Below are 15489 nucleotides of genomic sequence, written 5' to 3' on the forward strand. Positions count from 1 at the left end.
TCCAGGCAGGGAGCCAACGGCGACTTCTGGGTCTCCACTCACATGCAGAGCACGCACCTGAGAAAAGGGCCCCCCACACACAGGTGCCCACCCAGCATCTCCTGAGGACCCGGTCCCAGGACTCCTGCCGCTCCCAGTGACGGAGAGAAGGGCCAGGTGGGGAGCTCGGTGGACTCAGATCCCAGGCCCAGGGTCATGAGCATGTCTATTGTGTGAGCCACCAGCCTGTCCTCCATCGTGACACCAGTGACAAGACACTGACAGGGCTCGGTGCCCTGACCTTGGAGGGTGCAACCCCACCTAAGCCCTGTCATAGGCCAAAAGCCCTGAGCCCTGAGGAAAGAGGCCACACACTGTCCAGGTTGAATCACTGTGTTTTACTAAGTGCACAGGTCCACTGGGCATCTGACTTCTCCCCGTGGCGCTACAGCTTCCCAGAACCTCCCACGTGTGTCCCTGTCACCAGATCCCACACCCGCCGTCCCCGGGCAGCCTGCGCTGGGCCCTCCGGGGGACACACGCATCAGCCTGACAGTGAGTGCAGTCAGTGAGTCTCAGCTGGTCCGTAGAAAACTAGATTCTTTCCCTGGGCGTCTGTCCCTGGAAAACGGACGGCACGCAGGTCACCTGTCACGGGGGTGACAGGTCCAGGAGCAGAGGCCCGGCTGTGCTGCAGGGGCACGGGCGCGACGGTGCTCGTCAGCACTGAAGGCATCATGACATATTCTTTGGAGCATGAACATGAACAAAAGTGCAAAGACAGCCAAGACAACAGAGCAGACGGGGCCGGGGCCGGGCCGCCTTCGGACGGCGTGGGATGGGAGAGGGGTCCCCAGGTGGGCGGGCAGGCAGAGCCCCGCAGGAGCCATGCCGTGAGGTCCCCTACCCCCTGTACTTGCTGCAGACCTGGGCCCACAGACCCTGGATGGAGGAGGTGGCGGGGTCGCAGGTTGGTGCCTGGCAGAAGCCAAAGGGGCAGGGGGTGACCACGGTGAATTTTCGTCAACGTGCATTAAGGCAACAACTTTATGAAACTCAGTCAGAGCAGGACGTGCAGCGTTCAGCAAAGTCCACACACCTGCCCAGAAACCCCAGGACCGAGGGCTGCCCCCCAGGAGGGTCCCTGCCTCTCCCGGTGCCTAATCTGCCTATACTGAGGGTCTCTCCAGACAGGGCCATCCAGCCATACCTCCATCAGGCAAGGGGACCCATGCAAGTGTCCAAGATAAGAGCCACCCAACTCCTCCTCAAGACAGAGGGGGTCTCTCCTCCCACAAGCATCTTTTTCACGCTCCCTACCTCCTTCCTACACTCTCCTCCCCCCAGAATGCTCTCCGCATCTGCCCCCATCCTCACAAGTCAACAGAAGCCAGCAAGCTGTGTGCCCCACTTGTGCAGCTCCAGGGGCTACAGTGTCCCGCCCTGGGCAGCCGGCTTTCTAGGCCCCTTGGACAGAGGGTAGGTGGAAGCCCCTGATCCTAGCACATCACCTCCTTCAGGAAACTCCCCGATCGTCTCTCCCACTTAGCACTTGGTAAAGGCCCAAGTGGAGCCTGCCCTGGGGGCAGGAACACAGGAAGCAGCTGGCCTGGGATGGCCTGTGGCTCCCCTGGGCACTAAAAGCAAGTAGCCCGGCCCTACGGGGCCTAACATCCATCCATACAAGCAGGCAGCCTGGAGTTCTGCTCAGGGGTCACAGAGGGCAGGACTGTCCACATCACTGCCCAGGGCACTGAAGACCATGCAGGGCAGTGCCACACGAGGAAGTGTCTAATTTGGAGCCATGTGTACTGGGAGTCATGAAGCCACCCTGCTGCTCATAACTCCCCACCCCGCTGGTGGCAGGGTGCCCTGAGCCCTCCAGGTGGGGCCTCCCTGCCGAACCAGCCCTCTTCACAGCCATTTATCCTGGGGACTTGGGTGTGGAACCAATGTTGACTTTGCAGCAGGAAATCCGGGCCAAGCCTCCACCAGCGCCTGGCATGGTCTTGACGTCAGGGGAGCATGGGAATTAACACCAGCCATCTTACGAAGGCCTGTCTGCAGCCCCCACCCTCCGGGGCTTCAGAAGCATCAGCAATGTCCCAGGGCCACGTTCTGTCCACAAACAGCAGGTAGACGGTGTAGCAGAAAAGAGGACACTTTCCCCCATCCCGTGCTGACATCTTAGGCCCGTGACCACTGGGGTGCCCCAGCCTCGGGAAGGGAGAAGTTAAAACAACGTGTGAAAGCTGTGGGGAGCTGCTGTCTGGCGGCCGCTCCAGCTGAGTGTTAATTAGAGGGCAATGACTGGCTCTTCTCATGGGGTGGACTCCCTGGCAAATCCCCTCAAAGGAGGGTGGTGCCCCCTGGGGGGAGAGGCCCGGCAGGGAGGCCCCGGAGGGAGTCCCCTGCCCCCTGGCGGGGTTCCTTCATCCTCCACGGTGGCCACGGCTCACGCTGTCACAGAAGAGGGAGGTGTGGGGCAGAGAAGGGAGAGGGTCCTGAGGCTGGGCCACATGGCTCAGGAGGGCGGAGGGAGCCACCAGAGCCCCCACATTGCAGCTGGATGCCCACAGACACCAAGACCTCCCTGACCCAGCCTAGGCCATCTTGGCATCTGGACAGCCTCTGGGGCAGCTGAGGAGGAGGAAGAGGGTAGGTGGGAACCTGCATGGGCTCTGGGGGTCCCCCTGAGATGCTGCCCAGAGGCCAAGAGCAGGAACCCCACCCAGGGTCAACGTCCCAGGACTGTCTGCAACTCCCGAACTCACTGATTCCTATGGATTGAAGCAGGTAGAGACACAGCAAGTCAGACAAGGCGTCTGTACATGGGTGGGTAAGCGTGTGTGCACATGGGTGTACGATTGTGCATACATGGGTGAGTGTATGCACTCTGGTGTCTGGGTGAGAATGCATGTGACTCTGTGTGCAGGTGCTGTGTGTGTACCTGTGGGTGTGTATGCATGAGTGTGTATGTGCTGTATGTCTGCAGGCATGAGTGTGAGCACAGGCTTGTGCAGAGCTGGGGGAGCCGCATGATCAAGTAACTGAGATGCTTCTCTTGGGAAGCGCCTACCACATGGGCGGTGGGGCAGGGTGGGCCCGCAGCCACGGGTCACCCAGAAAGTGCAACGACTTGCCCAGAATGCCAAGCACTCTCCTGCCACACCTCCTGAAGGTGGGGATCCTGCAGCAGCAGATAGACACAGAGGAACACATGTTGCTCAGGCTCCTGAGGAGCCTCTACCCCATCATCTCCTAAAACTGCACCCCGAAACGGTCCTCCAAGCGAAGATGGGGGGCAGGATTTCATGGAGGAGGCGTCACAGACTCCTGGCTGAGCACAGCACGTGCAGAGTCGGGCCTCAACCCCTCTTGCTGCAACCTTGGAGGCCCTCCCAGCAGTGGCCTTGGCGCCAGCATCTGGCTTAGCAGCTCTGTGGACCAAGCCAGCCCCTCAGGTCACCAGGGACCCACAGCACAGGGCATGCATGTGACGGGACATGCACCTCTCTCCAGGGGCCAAAGGCCCCTCCTACCAGGCCAGGGGCCCATGCAGGCCAAGATCTGACGTGGGTGGGTCCCTGCTGCTGGCAACCTGAATCGAACCCTCCCAGAGCCAGACAGCAACAACTGGAAGCTGGAGCAGTTGTGGATGCACTTGGTCCAGGGGCTGCCCTGCTCGTGCCCTGTCGGGGGCCTCCAGCTGGTGCCTCTCTCACCCAAGATGGGGGGCAAAGGGGGCCTCCGCCCTCACCCAGAGGAGCTGCCACTTGCCAGGGTCTCTTCACACAGCCAACACTAAAGAGGGGCTTTGCTCACCACTGAAGGTCTGAGGTGGAGAACACAAAGGGGGCACAGAGCAGACACGCTGGATGGAGGGGGCCAACGAGGCACCACCCCCTGCCCCAGTCCACATGGAAGATTCCACAGCCAAGCCCTCCCTGGAGACTGGGGGGAGGCATCCTCGTGCCTCGGCCCTGAACACAGACCTTGGTTCTGACTCCAAGCTCGGGTCCTCCTGCACTGGGCCAGCAGACAGGTGCACATGGCTGGGACCTGCGGGTCCTGGTGAAGCGGTGGGGGGGAGGGCACGCACAAAGGCTGCAGTAGACACTGCTCCCCAGGGATCTCAGAGGGCCAGGACCCTAACAGCCAGGGGCATTCGACCCTCAGACACTGCTTTCAAATCCTTCCCAGAGAGCAAGCACAATCTCTCACTGACCAGGATGAACGGAAGCATCCTGAGACAGCTCAGGCTCTCCCTGGACCTGATATTTCAGGGAAGTCACTATGTGGTAGGCTTCGCAGACCCAGCCCTGGTGCACAGGAAGGTCACTGCCTCAGAGGGCACTAGGTACCTAGGCTTGCTGTCCTGTCACCCCAAATGCCAGATGCCCCTGCACACTGACAGCTGGGGGCCCAGGACGGGGTCCACTCTGCCTCCTGGGGTTGGACTCCTGGCTCAAAGGGACTGCCCCTCAGGCCCAAGACGAGAAGGATGGGCACCACCGTTTCCCAGGGCCCAGGGTGGGAACAGACATCTCTGATCCCAAGACACCCAGAGGTCACAGTCAAGGGCTGGTCAGTGAGGAGAGTGGGGGGAATGGTCAGCCTAGGAGGGACAGGAGAGACCACCTACAAGGCAGCTCCTTCAACTCTGGACAGTGTGGGGCAGGACTCTACTGAAGGGTTTTCCCATTGGCTGCAGCGTCAACCAGCTGCGGTCCTGTCGGGAGACAGGTGAGGCAGGGTCCCTGGAGGACAGCGAGCAAATCGACTCACCATAGCCAGCCCAGTCAGGACCCCAGAGCATGAGCCCAGCCAGGGGGCACCCTAGCCACTCAGCACCCCTCCCTGCAGGCAGGTCCATATCACAGTGCTGGCCACAGTGTGGTGACCAGCATCCAGCCAGGGGAGAGGGGAGAGAACACAGGAGACACCCCCCAGCTTTCAGGTCTGGAAGGGAGACCCCAAGGATCCCCTCCAGGAGCCTATGGGGCCAGCCCCTCTCCGCAAGAGTCAAGTTCAGCAGCTCTGAGGCCACTCTGTTCTGGAGGGGGTCCCGAGCCTCACCCCCACGCCCCCTTTAGGCCAGGGTCCTGAACGTGGGGCTGGCTCCTGTCACAGGGCGCTCAGAACCAGGGGAAGAAGGCGACACTGACCAGCAGCTGTGGGTGGTACCCAGGATGATGGGGCAGGACAGGAACGGGGGCAGAGACAAGCCACACGCCCTGGGCCTCAAAGCTGCTGATCCTCACAAGGCAGATCTACCCCTCGCTGCCACCCTGCCCCCAATGAAGCCTCCACCTGGCCACCGGGGGCCTATCCTCAGCCTTGACCCTGGCCTCTGTCATGCCCGGGCCAATGGTCTGCAGAGTCTGCCGAGTGGGCACGGCCAGCCGGGCTGCCCCTTGCTGGAAAAGAATTTCTGCCAACCTTCAGTGCGAGAGACTGAGGGCCACGCCTGCCCACCGCCCTGCACAGGCACCCCTACTGCCTTGCTCTAAGAAAAGGGCCCCGGAGCATCTGCCTCGAGACCAGGAGGCCAGGAGTCAGGGGGAGGCTAGCGGGTGGCCTCACTTCCGGGGCCCGGCCCAGCCCATATCACCGAAGGGGCCCTCGCCCGTGGCAGAGCGCGGTGGGGGCCCACACGGGGTGCAGAGGTCCGAGTCCGTGTCCGACTCGCCCTCCGCGATGTAGGGCCTGACTTTGGCGCACGGAGCGACGGCCGCGTAGCAGCTATTGAGGGCATCCAGGTTCTCCTTGGACTGGGAGATGCTGAACCCACTGAAGGAGCGCTCCAGCTCCTCGTGGTCCACGGATGGAATGGAGATGGATGTGTCACTGTCCCTCAGCGCGCCCTCGTGGGGCCTGCAGGCCGGGGCATCCTCCGGCCTCAGGAACTCCGTGCTGGCCCGGTGGCCCCCGCTGTAAGCGGACAGGGACCGCTCATGGGCGGGTGGCGGCGGGATGCGCACCAGCGAGCTGTGGTCCCCCACGGGTGAGGTGCCGTGGCCTGGGCGGGAGTGGCACTGCTGCTGCCACGAGGTGGACGGTGGGCACTGGGTGGGGGGCGCAGGCGGGGGTGCCGCAAAGTTCTTCTGGCCCACAGAGCTGGTGGAGCGGACGAGCTTGATGATGCAGCCGCTCCGGCCACCGTGGTCCCGGCTGTCCTCGGGGCTATGGTACGGTGGCGCCGGCTCCGGCTCCTTGGCCCCAAAGTAGGCCTCGGTTTCTGTCGGGGGGACACCCATGCGCTGCATGTAGATGTTCACCAGGAAATCCAGCTTCTTCTCCATGGACAGGACCTGTGGGAGGGGCTAGTGAGCCCTGCTAGATGGTTCCCATGCTGGGGCGGGGGTGGGGTGGGGAGGACAGTCCCTGGAGGTGGGAAGGGCTGGATGCTTCTCATGGGGGGGTCGGGATGCTCCTTGGAGTTGGGGAGGGCAGCAACGCTCCCTGGACAGGTGGGGACCCTAGACACTCCCCAGAGGTGGGGGGACACAGGATGTCACCTACAGAATTGCAGAGGCAATAGAAGGCAGGATACCCCCTCCCCCAGCAGCTCAGCCTCTGACTGCCCCCATCAGGGTATGTGGCCTCAGGGCTTCAGAGCATGGACACTCTTGCTTCTATGGGCCACTCTGTGGGTTCACCCATAAAGCAAACTCCACAGGGAAGGAATCACCCCTTCCTCTCCTGGGCTCCCAGAAGCAGACCCTCAGCAAAGGGTCTGGTGTGTGGTTCCAGAGGACTTGCTCCCAAGAGAGTAGAGGAAAGTCAGGCAAGGTCAGCCAAGTGGGGTGGAGAACCACCACGAAGGCCCTGCAGCAGCGCCCCCCAGGCGAGAAGAGAGCGAGCAAGCCAGTACTTGGCCTGGGGTCTGTAGGCGCTGGCCAGAAGAAGGGAAGTGCCCCAGGCCTGGGAGTGCTCACAGGGTACCCAGGGTACAGACACCACAGCCCTCAGCTTCCCACAAAGCTGGCGCACCCTCCCGCAGCAGCTGCGCTGACACCACGGACCCCCAGCCTCTCCCACCTGCTTCTCCACCTTCCCCAGCCTCCCCATCATGCTGGGGTCCTCGGGCAGCTCCGCCTCCGCCGGGCCCTTGCCTCGGTCTTTGTCCGCCATCGCTGGGCCACGCCCCACGATCTGGTCCACTCTGCCGGAAGAGACCCACCCCGGGCGTGAGGTCGGGTGAGAGCGCCGGGGCCCAAGGCGTCTCCTCCTGGGCCAGGCCCGCAGCCCCCAGTTTCAGGCTCCGACTGAGCCAGAGCCGACTGAGGGCAGCGAGGAACCAGGACAGACAGACGCCTGGCGCCAGGTCCCCGTCCTGCTCTCTGCCACCGTCGGGACCTGTCCCTTGACCGTCCCATCCCAGCGAGGCTGGCACATCAGCGAGGAGCAGAGAAGGAAGCCAGGGCCATGCACCCCCAGCTCCCCCAACCTTCCCCACCCCGAGCCCCGCCCCCACCCCAGCTCTGCTCCTGGATAACGTGCCACTGAGGCCCCGCCCACCCGGGGGGGGTCTGGAGGGGGCGGAGCTAAAGGTGGGCAAAGGGAACCACAAAAGCGCGGTAGGGGGCAGGGGGGCGTGAGGGCTACACTCCATGCGCCAGACGCGGGAGGGGACACAGACTAACACCGAAAACCGCCAACACACAACCAGAAGGGACAGACAGAGCCACTGCCAACCAGAAGGGGTCCCTGTGCGCTCGTGCGTGTACACGTGTGTGCTTACTATGCATGCGTGTGCGTGCTTCCATGTATGTGCGCGCACTTGTGTGAACGTGAGTGTGCCCTTATGTGCACACGAATGGGGGATGCAGAACACAGCTGAGGTGGCCTCAAACAAGGGCAGCAGTCAGAAAAGCCAACAAGAGGGGAGGGAGGCCTCCTTCCTAGAGGGGCTTCTGCTTGACCACCGTGTGAGCAGGAACGGCCCCAGAGGAGCTCAGAAGGCGCCTTGAGAGCAGCAGCGTGGGTGCCCGAGCCGGAGGGGTGCAGCCACATGGACACTGGGAAAAGACACTGGGGCCAGGGTGCGGCTGGCAGGACAGTGACCCAGGCACAGGCCACGGGAGCCTCATGGGCAAAGCCTCCTTCCAGGCTCCAGAGTGGGGAGGGCCGCCAGCCCCCCCAGAAGTGCCACTTGAAGCCACTACCCCTTCCCCGGCTGCCTTCCCCATCCACAGCTGCCCTGATCGCCTGTCAGGACTCGGGGATCTGTCCTGTCTGTCGCAGGAAGCAGGAGGGGTCAGGCTTGCATCAGCCATGGGGCAGCCTCCTCATGCTCCAGTGGGCATCATGCTTGATCATGCGGGGGGAGGGGGGTGGCGGTTGGGGGGGACGAAGGGCCCTCAGACTCCAAGCAGACACTGTGGGGACAGAGCAGGAGGAGGGCTGTCTGGTGTTCAAGTGTCCACACAGTCCAGGCACGGGCGCTCAGCGCCTTCACCCCTGCCACATGACGGGCTGTCCACCTGGCTGCTGCCCTGGGAGCCTCAGCCCAGGGTCGGCCTGGAGCTGCTGCTGGTGGGTGCTCCCTGTACCACCCCCTCCCCTGGGCCTCAGGTGAGGAGCTGGGCTTAACCCCTCATGCCCAGTTGGCCCTTCGGCCCCTTCTCTGTGGGAGTCTGCATGTCCTCTGGCTGCAGTGGTCCGGGAGGCCTGGGGGCTCCTAGGGCTGGCAGGGCCTTCTCAGCCCCTGTCCCCTGCAGCAATGCCGGAAGGGCGGGCTGCTGTCTCAGGGCACAGCTTCCTTGGGGCTGTCCTCCGTGTCCTCTTTGTGGGACACAGGAAGGACAGGGGATGCGACAAACACTGTCTGGGCTGCCCTGGCTCAGGCCTTCTCCCCCAGAAACTCCTTTCTTATAGGAGAGCTGCCAGGCTGGGGTGCTGAGTACACTGACCCCCGGCCTCATGCAGAGAAACCCCAGCACACAGGAGTCAGACACCCCACTCGCTCCATTGGCCCAGCGGCCAGCATCCTTGCTGGCCTTCAGGACACCCCTGGTCCTCTCTGCCAGCACCCCATATCCCTGCCCTGGGTGCTGCTCTCACAGACCTACTGGGGGCATCACAGCCATCATTTCAACCATCCAGGGGAACAGGAAGGCTCCAATGTCTGAATTCACCACCAGTGACCCTGCTTCTGCTGCCTAACACCTAACTGCCCTCGTACCCCACTCCTCTTTGACCGGGACCACCTCCTGCAGGAACCCTGACTGCGGTGACAACTGGACACAAAGCCCAGGGTTCTGGGGACCCCCTGGGCGCCCCACTCAGGTTGGGGCCTTTCCTAGTCACTCTTCACCAGAGTCTAGAGGCCAGAGGACCGGCTTGGTCCACAAGCGGCACAGAGTGACCCACCGGCAGTGGTGCTAGGAGCCTGCATTGGTGCTCGGGCAGAGCCCCCGCAAGGCAGGCCCTCACGTCTGAACGCATCTGGTCCCTGGGGGGCTGCCGTCTACTTGTGCCCGGGGAGCGCCCCACAGCAGTCACACAGGTGTCACACGGCCTCCCCAGGACCACGCCAAGAGGAGCAGCTCAAGGGCCCCTGACCCAGCCTCCCGGGGCCTCAGAGGACATCGCTTTGTCAAGGACAGGAACAGCTCCGTATCCTGTCGAGCAGAGAGGGTGCTGCCGTCATGTGGCTGGAGCGAAGGGGACTGGCATTCCACACAGACAGGCGGGGCGTGTCCTGACCTAGGTGAGTACTGGGGTGACTCTCTCGGAGGGGCCGTGGGTCCTTTGCTGGGGTACTTCTTGTGCCGGGGAGTTGAAGGGGGTGGGGGGCCCACAATCATATCTATCCTGGCGAGTAAACAAGAAAAGAGACACCGGGAAAATGCATCGTGAAGCAACATGTGGGGGGCAGCAGGAACTTGCAGAGACAAAAGGAACGACCTGCTGAAGGCCGCCCCGACCCTGGAGCGCAAGGACTCTGAGCTCCAGGACCTCGGCACCGGGCGGGTCCACAAGCTCGTGGCCCCGTCTGCCCAGGCCAGTGTCCACATGCATGGGACACAAGGCAGCTGGCAGCAAAGTGCCAAGGGTCCCAGGAAGGACATGAAGGCCCTGCCAGTGAGCAACAGACATCCAGCTCCTGCGGGGTGGGTCTGTCTCATCTGTTTTCCAGACGGAAAGGGAGGGAGAGGAGACCATCTAGGACAGAAGAGCCTGGTGAACAAAACAGCTGCCGTGACAGGTAGAGGTGGGCCAGCCACTGGGACCCGGGGCGGCCTCTCGCTCACACTTGCACACATGTGAACACACGTACACGCTCACACACTGCACATACCTGCATGTTTACATGCACTGGCACATGTGCACACACCTGTGTACACATGCACTCTCACACGTGCACAACTGCATGGGCACACACGTTCGCACACACACACAGGTCTACTCAATGCTCGAGGAGGACACTGAGCGGCTGACCTCCTGGCCCAAGCCTGTGGACAGGAAGGGGTCAACCCCTGGCCCCACCCTAAGGGAGAGCTGGAGGCCTAGATGGACCCCTCCCCTGGAATCTCAAGCAGAACCGGGCGGACACCACCTGCCATGGGGCCAGAGGCTGGGCTGACCCCCAGTGCTGCTGCGACCATCCAGACCCCTCCATGGCCAGGGCCCAGGCTTCAGGGCCAGAGAACTGGCAGCAGCCTCAGGGGAGGGGCCTGGCCAGCAGAGGGTGAGGCCCACGCCAGGACAGACCCACGCCAGCCATGGCATCACAGGCACCACAGACACGTGTGCTCGTTTGTGTAGACAGCACGTGCTTCTGAGCACATGTGTACTCAGTGTGCATGTGTGTGTGCTGGCCTAAGGGACATGTGTGTGGACATGCGGCTTAGGAAACAGTTATTTGTGTATACGTTTGCCAACATGCATGTACATGTTGGAGTAGACATAGTTCTGTGTGCATGTGTGTCCTGGGTCCTCACTGTGTCTGTGTACATGCATGTATGGCTGACTCCTGGAGTGAACAAGCCAGAGACGGCAGTGCCCGCGTGTGCACTACCCCAGCCACACCAGGCACCTGTCCAGCCCCATCGCCTACTCTGGCCATGGGAATCCCTCTGCATGAGGGGAGGGAGAACCTGCCCTCCCATTCTGGAGGAAGAGGTGCCACATGGCCTAACTGCTGCCCAGCAGGCCCACAGAAACCTGCCCCTTCACCTCTCAACAGAACTAAGCTCCCCAGCTCACATGGGCACACATACATGCAAGGACACACGACACACACAGATATGTGAGTACATCCACACGCTTCTGCAAAACATGTGTTGCACTCATGTGCACACATGCACATGCATGCACTTTTCACATACACACGTGTGCACATGTGTGCCTAAGGTCTGCACACACGTGAGTACACGTGTGCATTCACACACGTGCATGTGCACACATACACACATACACGCTTGCCCATCATGGCAAGGGCAGAGAGAAGAGAGAGACAACAGAAAGATTCAGAAACAGACCACACGAGGACACGGCAGAAAGCCCACATGGGGCCGACGTGGGGCCGGAGAGGAAGGGCCCAGACGTGGCAGCAAGCAGGGCCAGCCACTGTGTCTGCAGCCGCATCCGCCACCACACCTCTGCCGGGAACGGGCAGCCCACACTGCACCGGTCCCCGAATAGCACCCGGGTTTGGCCCAGAGGACCCGGCTCCACACCCCAGGGCACGGTGGGCCCTCTTGCCTGGACTGCAGGTTTTTGATGCGGGACAGCATGTCTAGGTGGCCGGCTGAGTACTGCTCGATCACGTCCATCACGTCGTAGGGCCGCAGGCTCTCCTTGAACTTCCGCTTGGACACCAGGAACCGCATGACACTGGAGGGGTCAGAGGAGGGGCTGTGAGCCCTGGGCAGAGACCACCAAAGGCAGCCCCCGACGACCACCTAGCTATGGCCCTCCCAGCATCTCTAGCCCTATTATCCGGGACACCCACCCCCCGTACTCCCTCCACCTTTGGGCCTAGCTGTGCCAAGGACCCTTGTCCAGTCAGGAACCCCCGTGCAGCACAGCTCCTGCTGTCCACGGCACCTGGCACCCGGGTGCAGGTGATGGCCATGACAGCAGGTGCCTTGTGAGCGGCAGGGCCCGGGCTGAAGGGATGTCATCCCCCTGGAGGCATCCAGGGCGAGGCATCCCCCTGGAGCCGTGTCTTCACACCCGCTCCCCAGGCCCCGCGTGCACAGATGGCTCTGTGAGAGGCAGCCAGGTCCTCACCACACGGCCCGGATGCTGACTTTGAGGCCTGGGGTCAGATCCTCTGTCACAAACTCGCAGTTGCAGCTCTTATTATCGTCCACGATGTCCTCCCCTGGGAGACTTGCTTCTGGGTGGAAGGACACAGCCCGTGAGGGGCCGGGCAGCCCCCGGCGCTGCGGGGCCTGGTGCTCTGGCCCTGCAGCGCTCCAGTCCCCACTCCTGCCTTCTCAGCCTGCTTCCCTCCACTGTGCTCCTCGGGGAGTGGCCACCATGAGAGTATAAGAGGGCATCACTGTGCATGGACAGATGGGCAAAACGTGGTATGTCCACACACAGGACCTGGGGAATGTCTGCCCTAAGAGCAGGGCTGCGCCGTCACCAGTGCCGTGGGTGAGCATGGAGCTCGTGATGCAGGACAAGCCCGTGCAGCCGCACCTCCCAGAGCCTCAGGACAGCAGGCCTCCACCCCCGGGGCTGCCCAACCCACCTTCCGAGTTCTGCCGTGAAGCAGCACCCCTGGCCCGGAATGCCTGCCGGGCACGGCCACGTTCCCCGAAGCTCCAGCTCTTGGGCACCTTGCTTGGACTGTCCTCCAGGCTCTGGTCGGCGCTGGGTGACCGGCGGACGGTCTGGGCCTGAGGGGACCCCTTGCCCTTGGCAGCCACGCCGCGGGGGCTGGAGAAGACACGGTCTTTCAAACTGACCTTCTGACTGCTCCCGCGAGAACCGACAGACGGACAGACACACAGAAAGACAGCAAGAGAGGTCACCCTGCAAAGAACACTCCAGCCCACTGGCTGCTGGTGAGTGGATGGGGCGCTGAGGCCATGGGGATGGGGAAGGAGGGTTGCCCGGGTGAGTGGAGACAGGTCAGCCCTACCACAGACTCCCGGGGCCCACTGGGTGCTCAGCCTGGCCGGGGACCGGTCAGTGGACTCTGAAATCACTTTCAGTTACCACCCAAAGGTGCCTGAGCTCTTGCCACACTGTCCGGCCAGGCCTCCTTCTCCAAACGTCCTGGGCACCTCCTGAGGGTGGCCCCAGGTCAGGAGGGTGAGGTCTGCAGCTGACCCCTGGGCCCCTCTGCCCAACCCTGGGGAGCTGCCTGGAGGAAGAGTTGCAGGGGAGGGGGAGGGGAAGCAGCACGGAGGGCAAGGGTCTGCCCACCCCTTCTACCCAGGGCGGCACAGGCTCCCCCAAACAGGATCCATCCAGGAATAGAACATTCACGCTCTGGAGAACACTTGGGGTGCCAGCCGAGCCCTGGCCAGAGGCCGCAGGGAGGGGGCAACCATGGCCATCCAGCTGCAGCCCCATAATGGGCTCCCTGCCCTCATCTCTTGGTAACCACAGAGATGGATCTGACACCCCGAGTTTGTCGGTTCTAACATCCTTCAGGCCTCAGGCAGGAGACAGAAGCAGTTGTGGTATTTACAGGTCAGGCCCAGGGCCAGGTGGCCACTCACTTCCTCCCACAGACCACCATCTGCCTGGAGGAGAGCAAAGTCCCTGTGAACTGTGAACCCATTCATGCCACCACACTGAGGGGCCACTGGACCTCCTAGAGTGGCCTCTGCACTGCCCTGGGTCCCAGGGCCTGGGGCCAGCCCACACAGGCCCCTGGCAGGGCCTCTGCTGCCCCTGGGAAGCGACCACCACAGCTGATCCCTCAGACAGTGCCAGCCCCATCACAGATGCCCCAGGTCAGCCACCTCCACTGACCCAAGGGGGACCCACAGCTGACACAGCGTCAGACGGCGCAGAGATGATGGGCCATGGACAAGAGAAGGCCCATGGCCTGGTCCACCCAGCCCAGACACTGCAGTCCAAGCTGGTCTTGCCCCCAGCCAGCTGAGACCCTCTGTGCTAGTTCTCAGGCCTGAGGCATGGAGCCCACTAGGAGGGGAGGTTCCCCCAGAGACTCTGGGTGCCCAGGGTTCCCTTGAGCACAGGAGCCAGGGCATTTGCTTGCTCAGGACACTAGCCCCAAGCCTGTAACTGCTGTGCCCGGCATGAGGCCAAGACAGGGGTGGGGTGCCGAGGGACCCCCAGAGCCAGGGCATGGGGGCCTGTGTGCAGATAACGCTCGTCATTCCCAAAGGAGACCACCAGGTGGTCCAGGAGAACCAAGAAGCAAGGGCCCCGCCAAGCCCTTGATGGGGACCCCCAGCTGGACTTGCTGTCCTGTACATACCAGGGGTCCCTGGAACTTGACCCCACGCAGCTGCCTGCGAGGACAGAGCCACAGGAAGGAGCCTTTCCTGGCTTCGCCCTGGCCCCGCCGTCCCATCCCTGACTCTCAGACTGCTCAGACCTCAGAGAAGCGCCCTGCTGGGGGACTATGGGTGGTGGTCTGGACTTTCTCAGTTATCACAACTCAGAGTCACAGGCACGCAGCCCCCCAGCCACCCTGATCCTTCGTCAACTCCAGGTGCTCGAGTGCCGACAGTCCTGCAGGAGTCAAGAGAGGCTCTCCCTCACCTCACAAGCCAAGGATGGAAGCAAACGCAGGGTGGGGCTCTGGACGCCTGCCCCCGAGGAAGGAGCGGGAGGCTACCCACCCTCCGAGTGAAGGGCATTTACACGGGGCCAGGGAGCAAGCTCAGGAAGGTCTGGGGGAGAAAGCAAGGCCCAGCTTCTCCTCTCCTGCCTGCCACCACCCCCATCCCCCATCCAGGGCAAAATCCCCAAAAGAGAAGCCAGCCATCAACAAGGATAAGCGAGGAGGCGCCCCGGCTGAGCGCCGCTATACCCTAGTCTGTGCGGCCAGGGCCCAGCTTGGAGGGGGAGAGCCAGCATCCACCGAGAGAACCGTCTGGCCCACGGCTGGACCTTGGATGCCCAGGGAAGGTGAGGAAGATGAGGGGAGAGTTGTGAAACACACATAGAGGGGCCGAGCATGGCCTGGGCCCCTGGACCGGCCGTGGGCACCTCTGGCCCTTCCGGTTCCCAGGCAGCCTGACCACAGCCCCCGACCTGAAAGGCCAGCCCCCTGGACACAAGCTCTGGGCAAGCAGGACAGCTTCTGCTGGGACCCCAAATCTCCCCTCCAAGGACTGCAAGAGCCCCCCACCCCCGCAGGCCTACTTCAGAACACACAGGCAGCACGGCAGGTGCGGGGGGGTCTACTCTCCGAGCCCCTCTCCGGGGGAGCAGGATTCGGAGCATGCACGGATGCAGGTGTGCAGGCATGCCGCCCTGGAACCCCGACCTGCTGCCCAGCCCCTCCCCACGCCCACCGCTCAACATCCCTGCGTCCGGGGCCAGCTCGGACCACATGCA

The 15489-nt window shown here is 62.8% G+C and overlaps 1 protein-coding gene across 9 annotated transcripts in view; it reads right to left on the minus strand.

The window, feature by feature from the left end:
- Positions 1-356: 356 nt before the first annotated feature.
- Positions 357-15489, minus strand: part of KCNQ2 (potassium voltage-gated channel subfamily Q member 2) — a 48608-nt gene continuing 33475 nt past the window's right edge. For 4 of the 9 annotated variants that reach the window (XM_025263846.3, XM_044927408.2, XM_025263845.3 and 1 more), the window contains 5 exons: positions 12695-12918; positions 12226-12334; positions 11695-11826; positions 7024-7147; positions 357-6293 (listed from right to left, as the gene is read on the minus strand). In XM_025263846.3, coding sequence (XP_025119631.2) covers positions 5562-6293; positions 7024-7147; positions 11695-11826; positions 12226-12334; positions 12695-12918 — 1321 coding nt within the window. In that variant the 3' untranslated portion in view covers positions 357-5561. Of the gene's footprint in view, positions 6294-7023; positions 7148-9693; positions 9802-11694; positions 11827-12225; positions 12335-12694; positions 12919-15489 lie in introns of all 9 variants that reach the window. The other 5 variants (XM_044927410.2, XM_044927409.2, XM_025263842.3 and 2 more) reach the window with 4 other exon arrangements.

The sequence above is a fragment of the Bubalus bubalis genome, chromosome 14 (genome assembly GCF_019923935.1).
Source record: "Bubalus bubalis isolate 160015118507 breed Murrah chromosome 14, NDDB_SH_1, whole genome shotgun sequence".
Taxonomy (NCBI): Eukaryota; Metazoa; Chordata; class Mammalia; order Artiodactyla; family Bovidae; genus Bubalus; species Bubalus bubalis.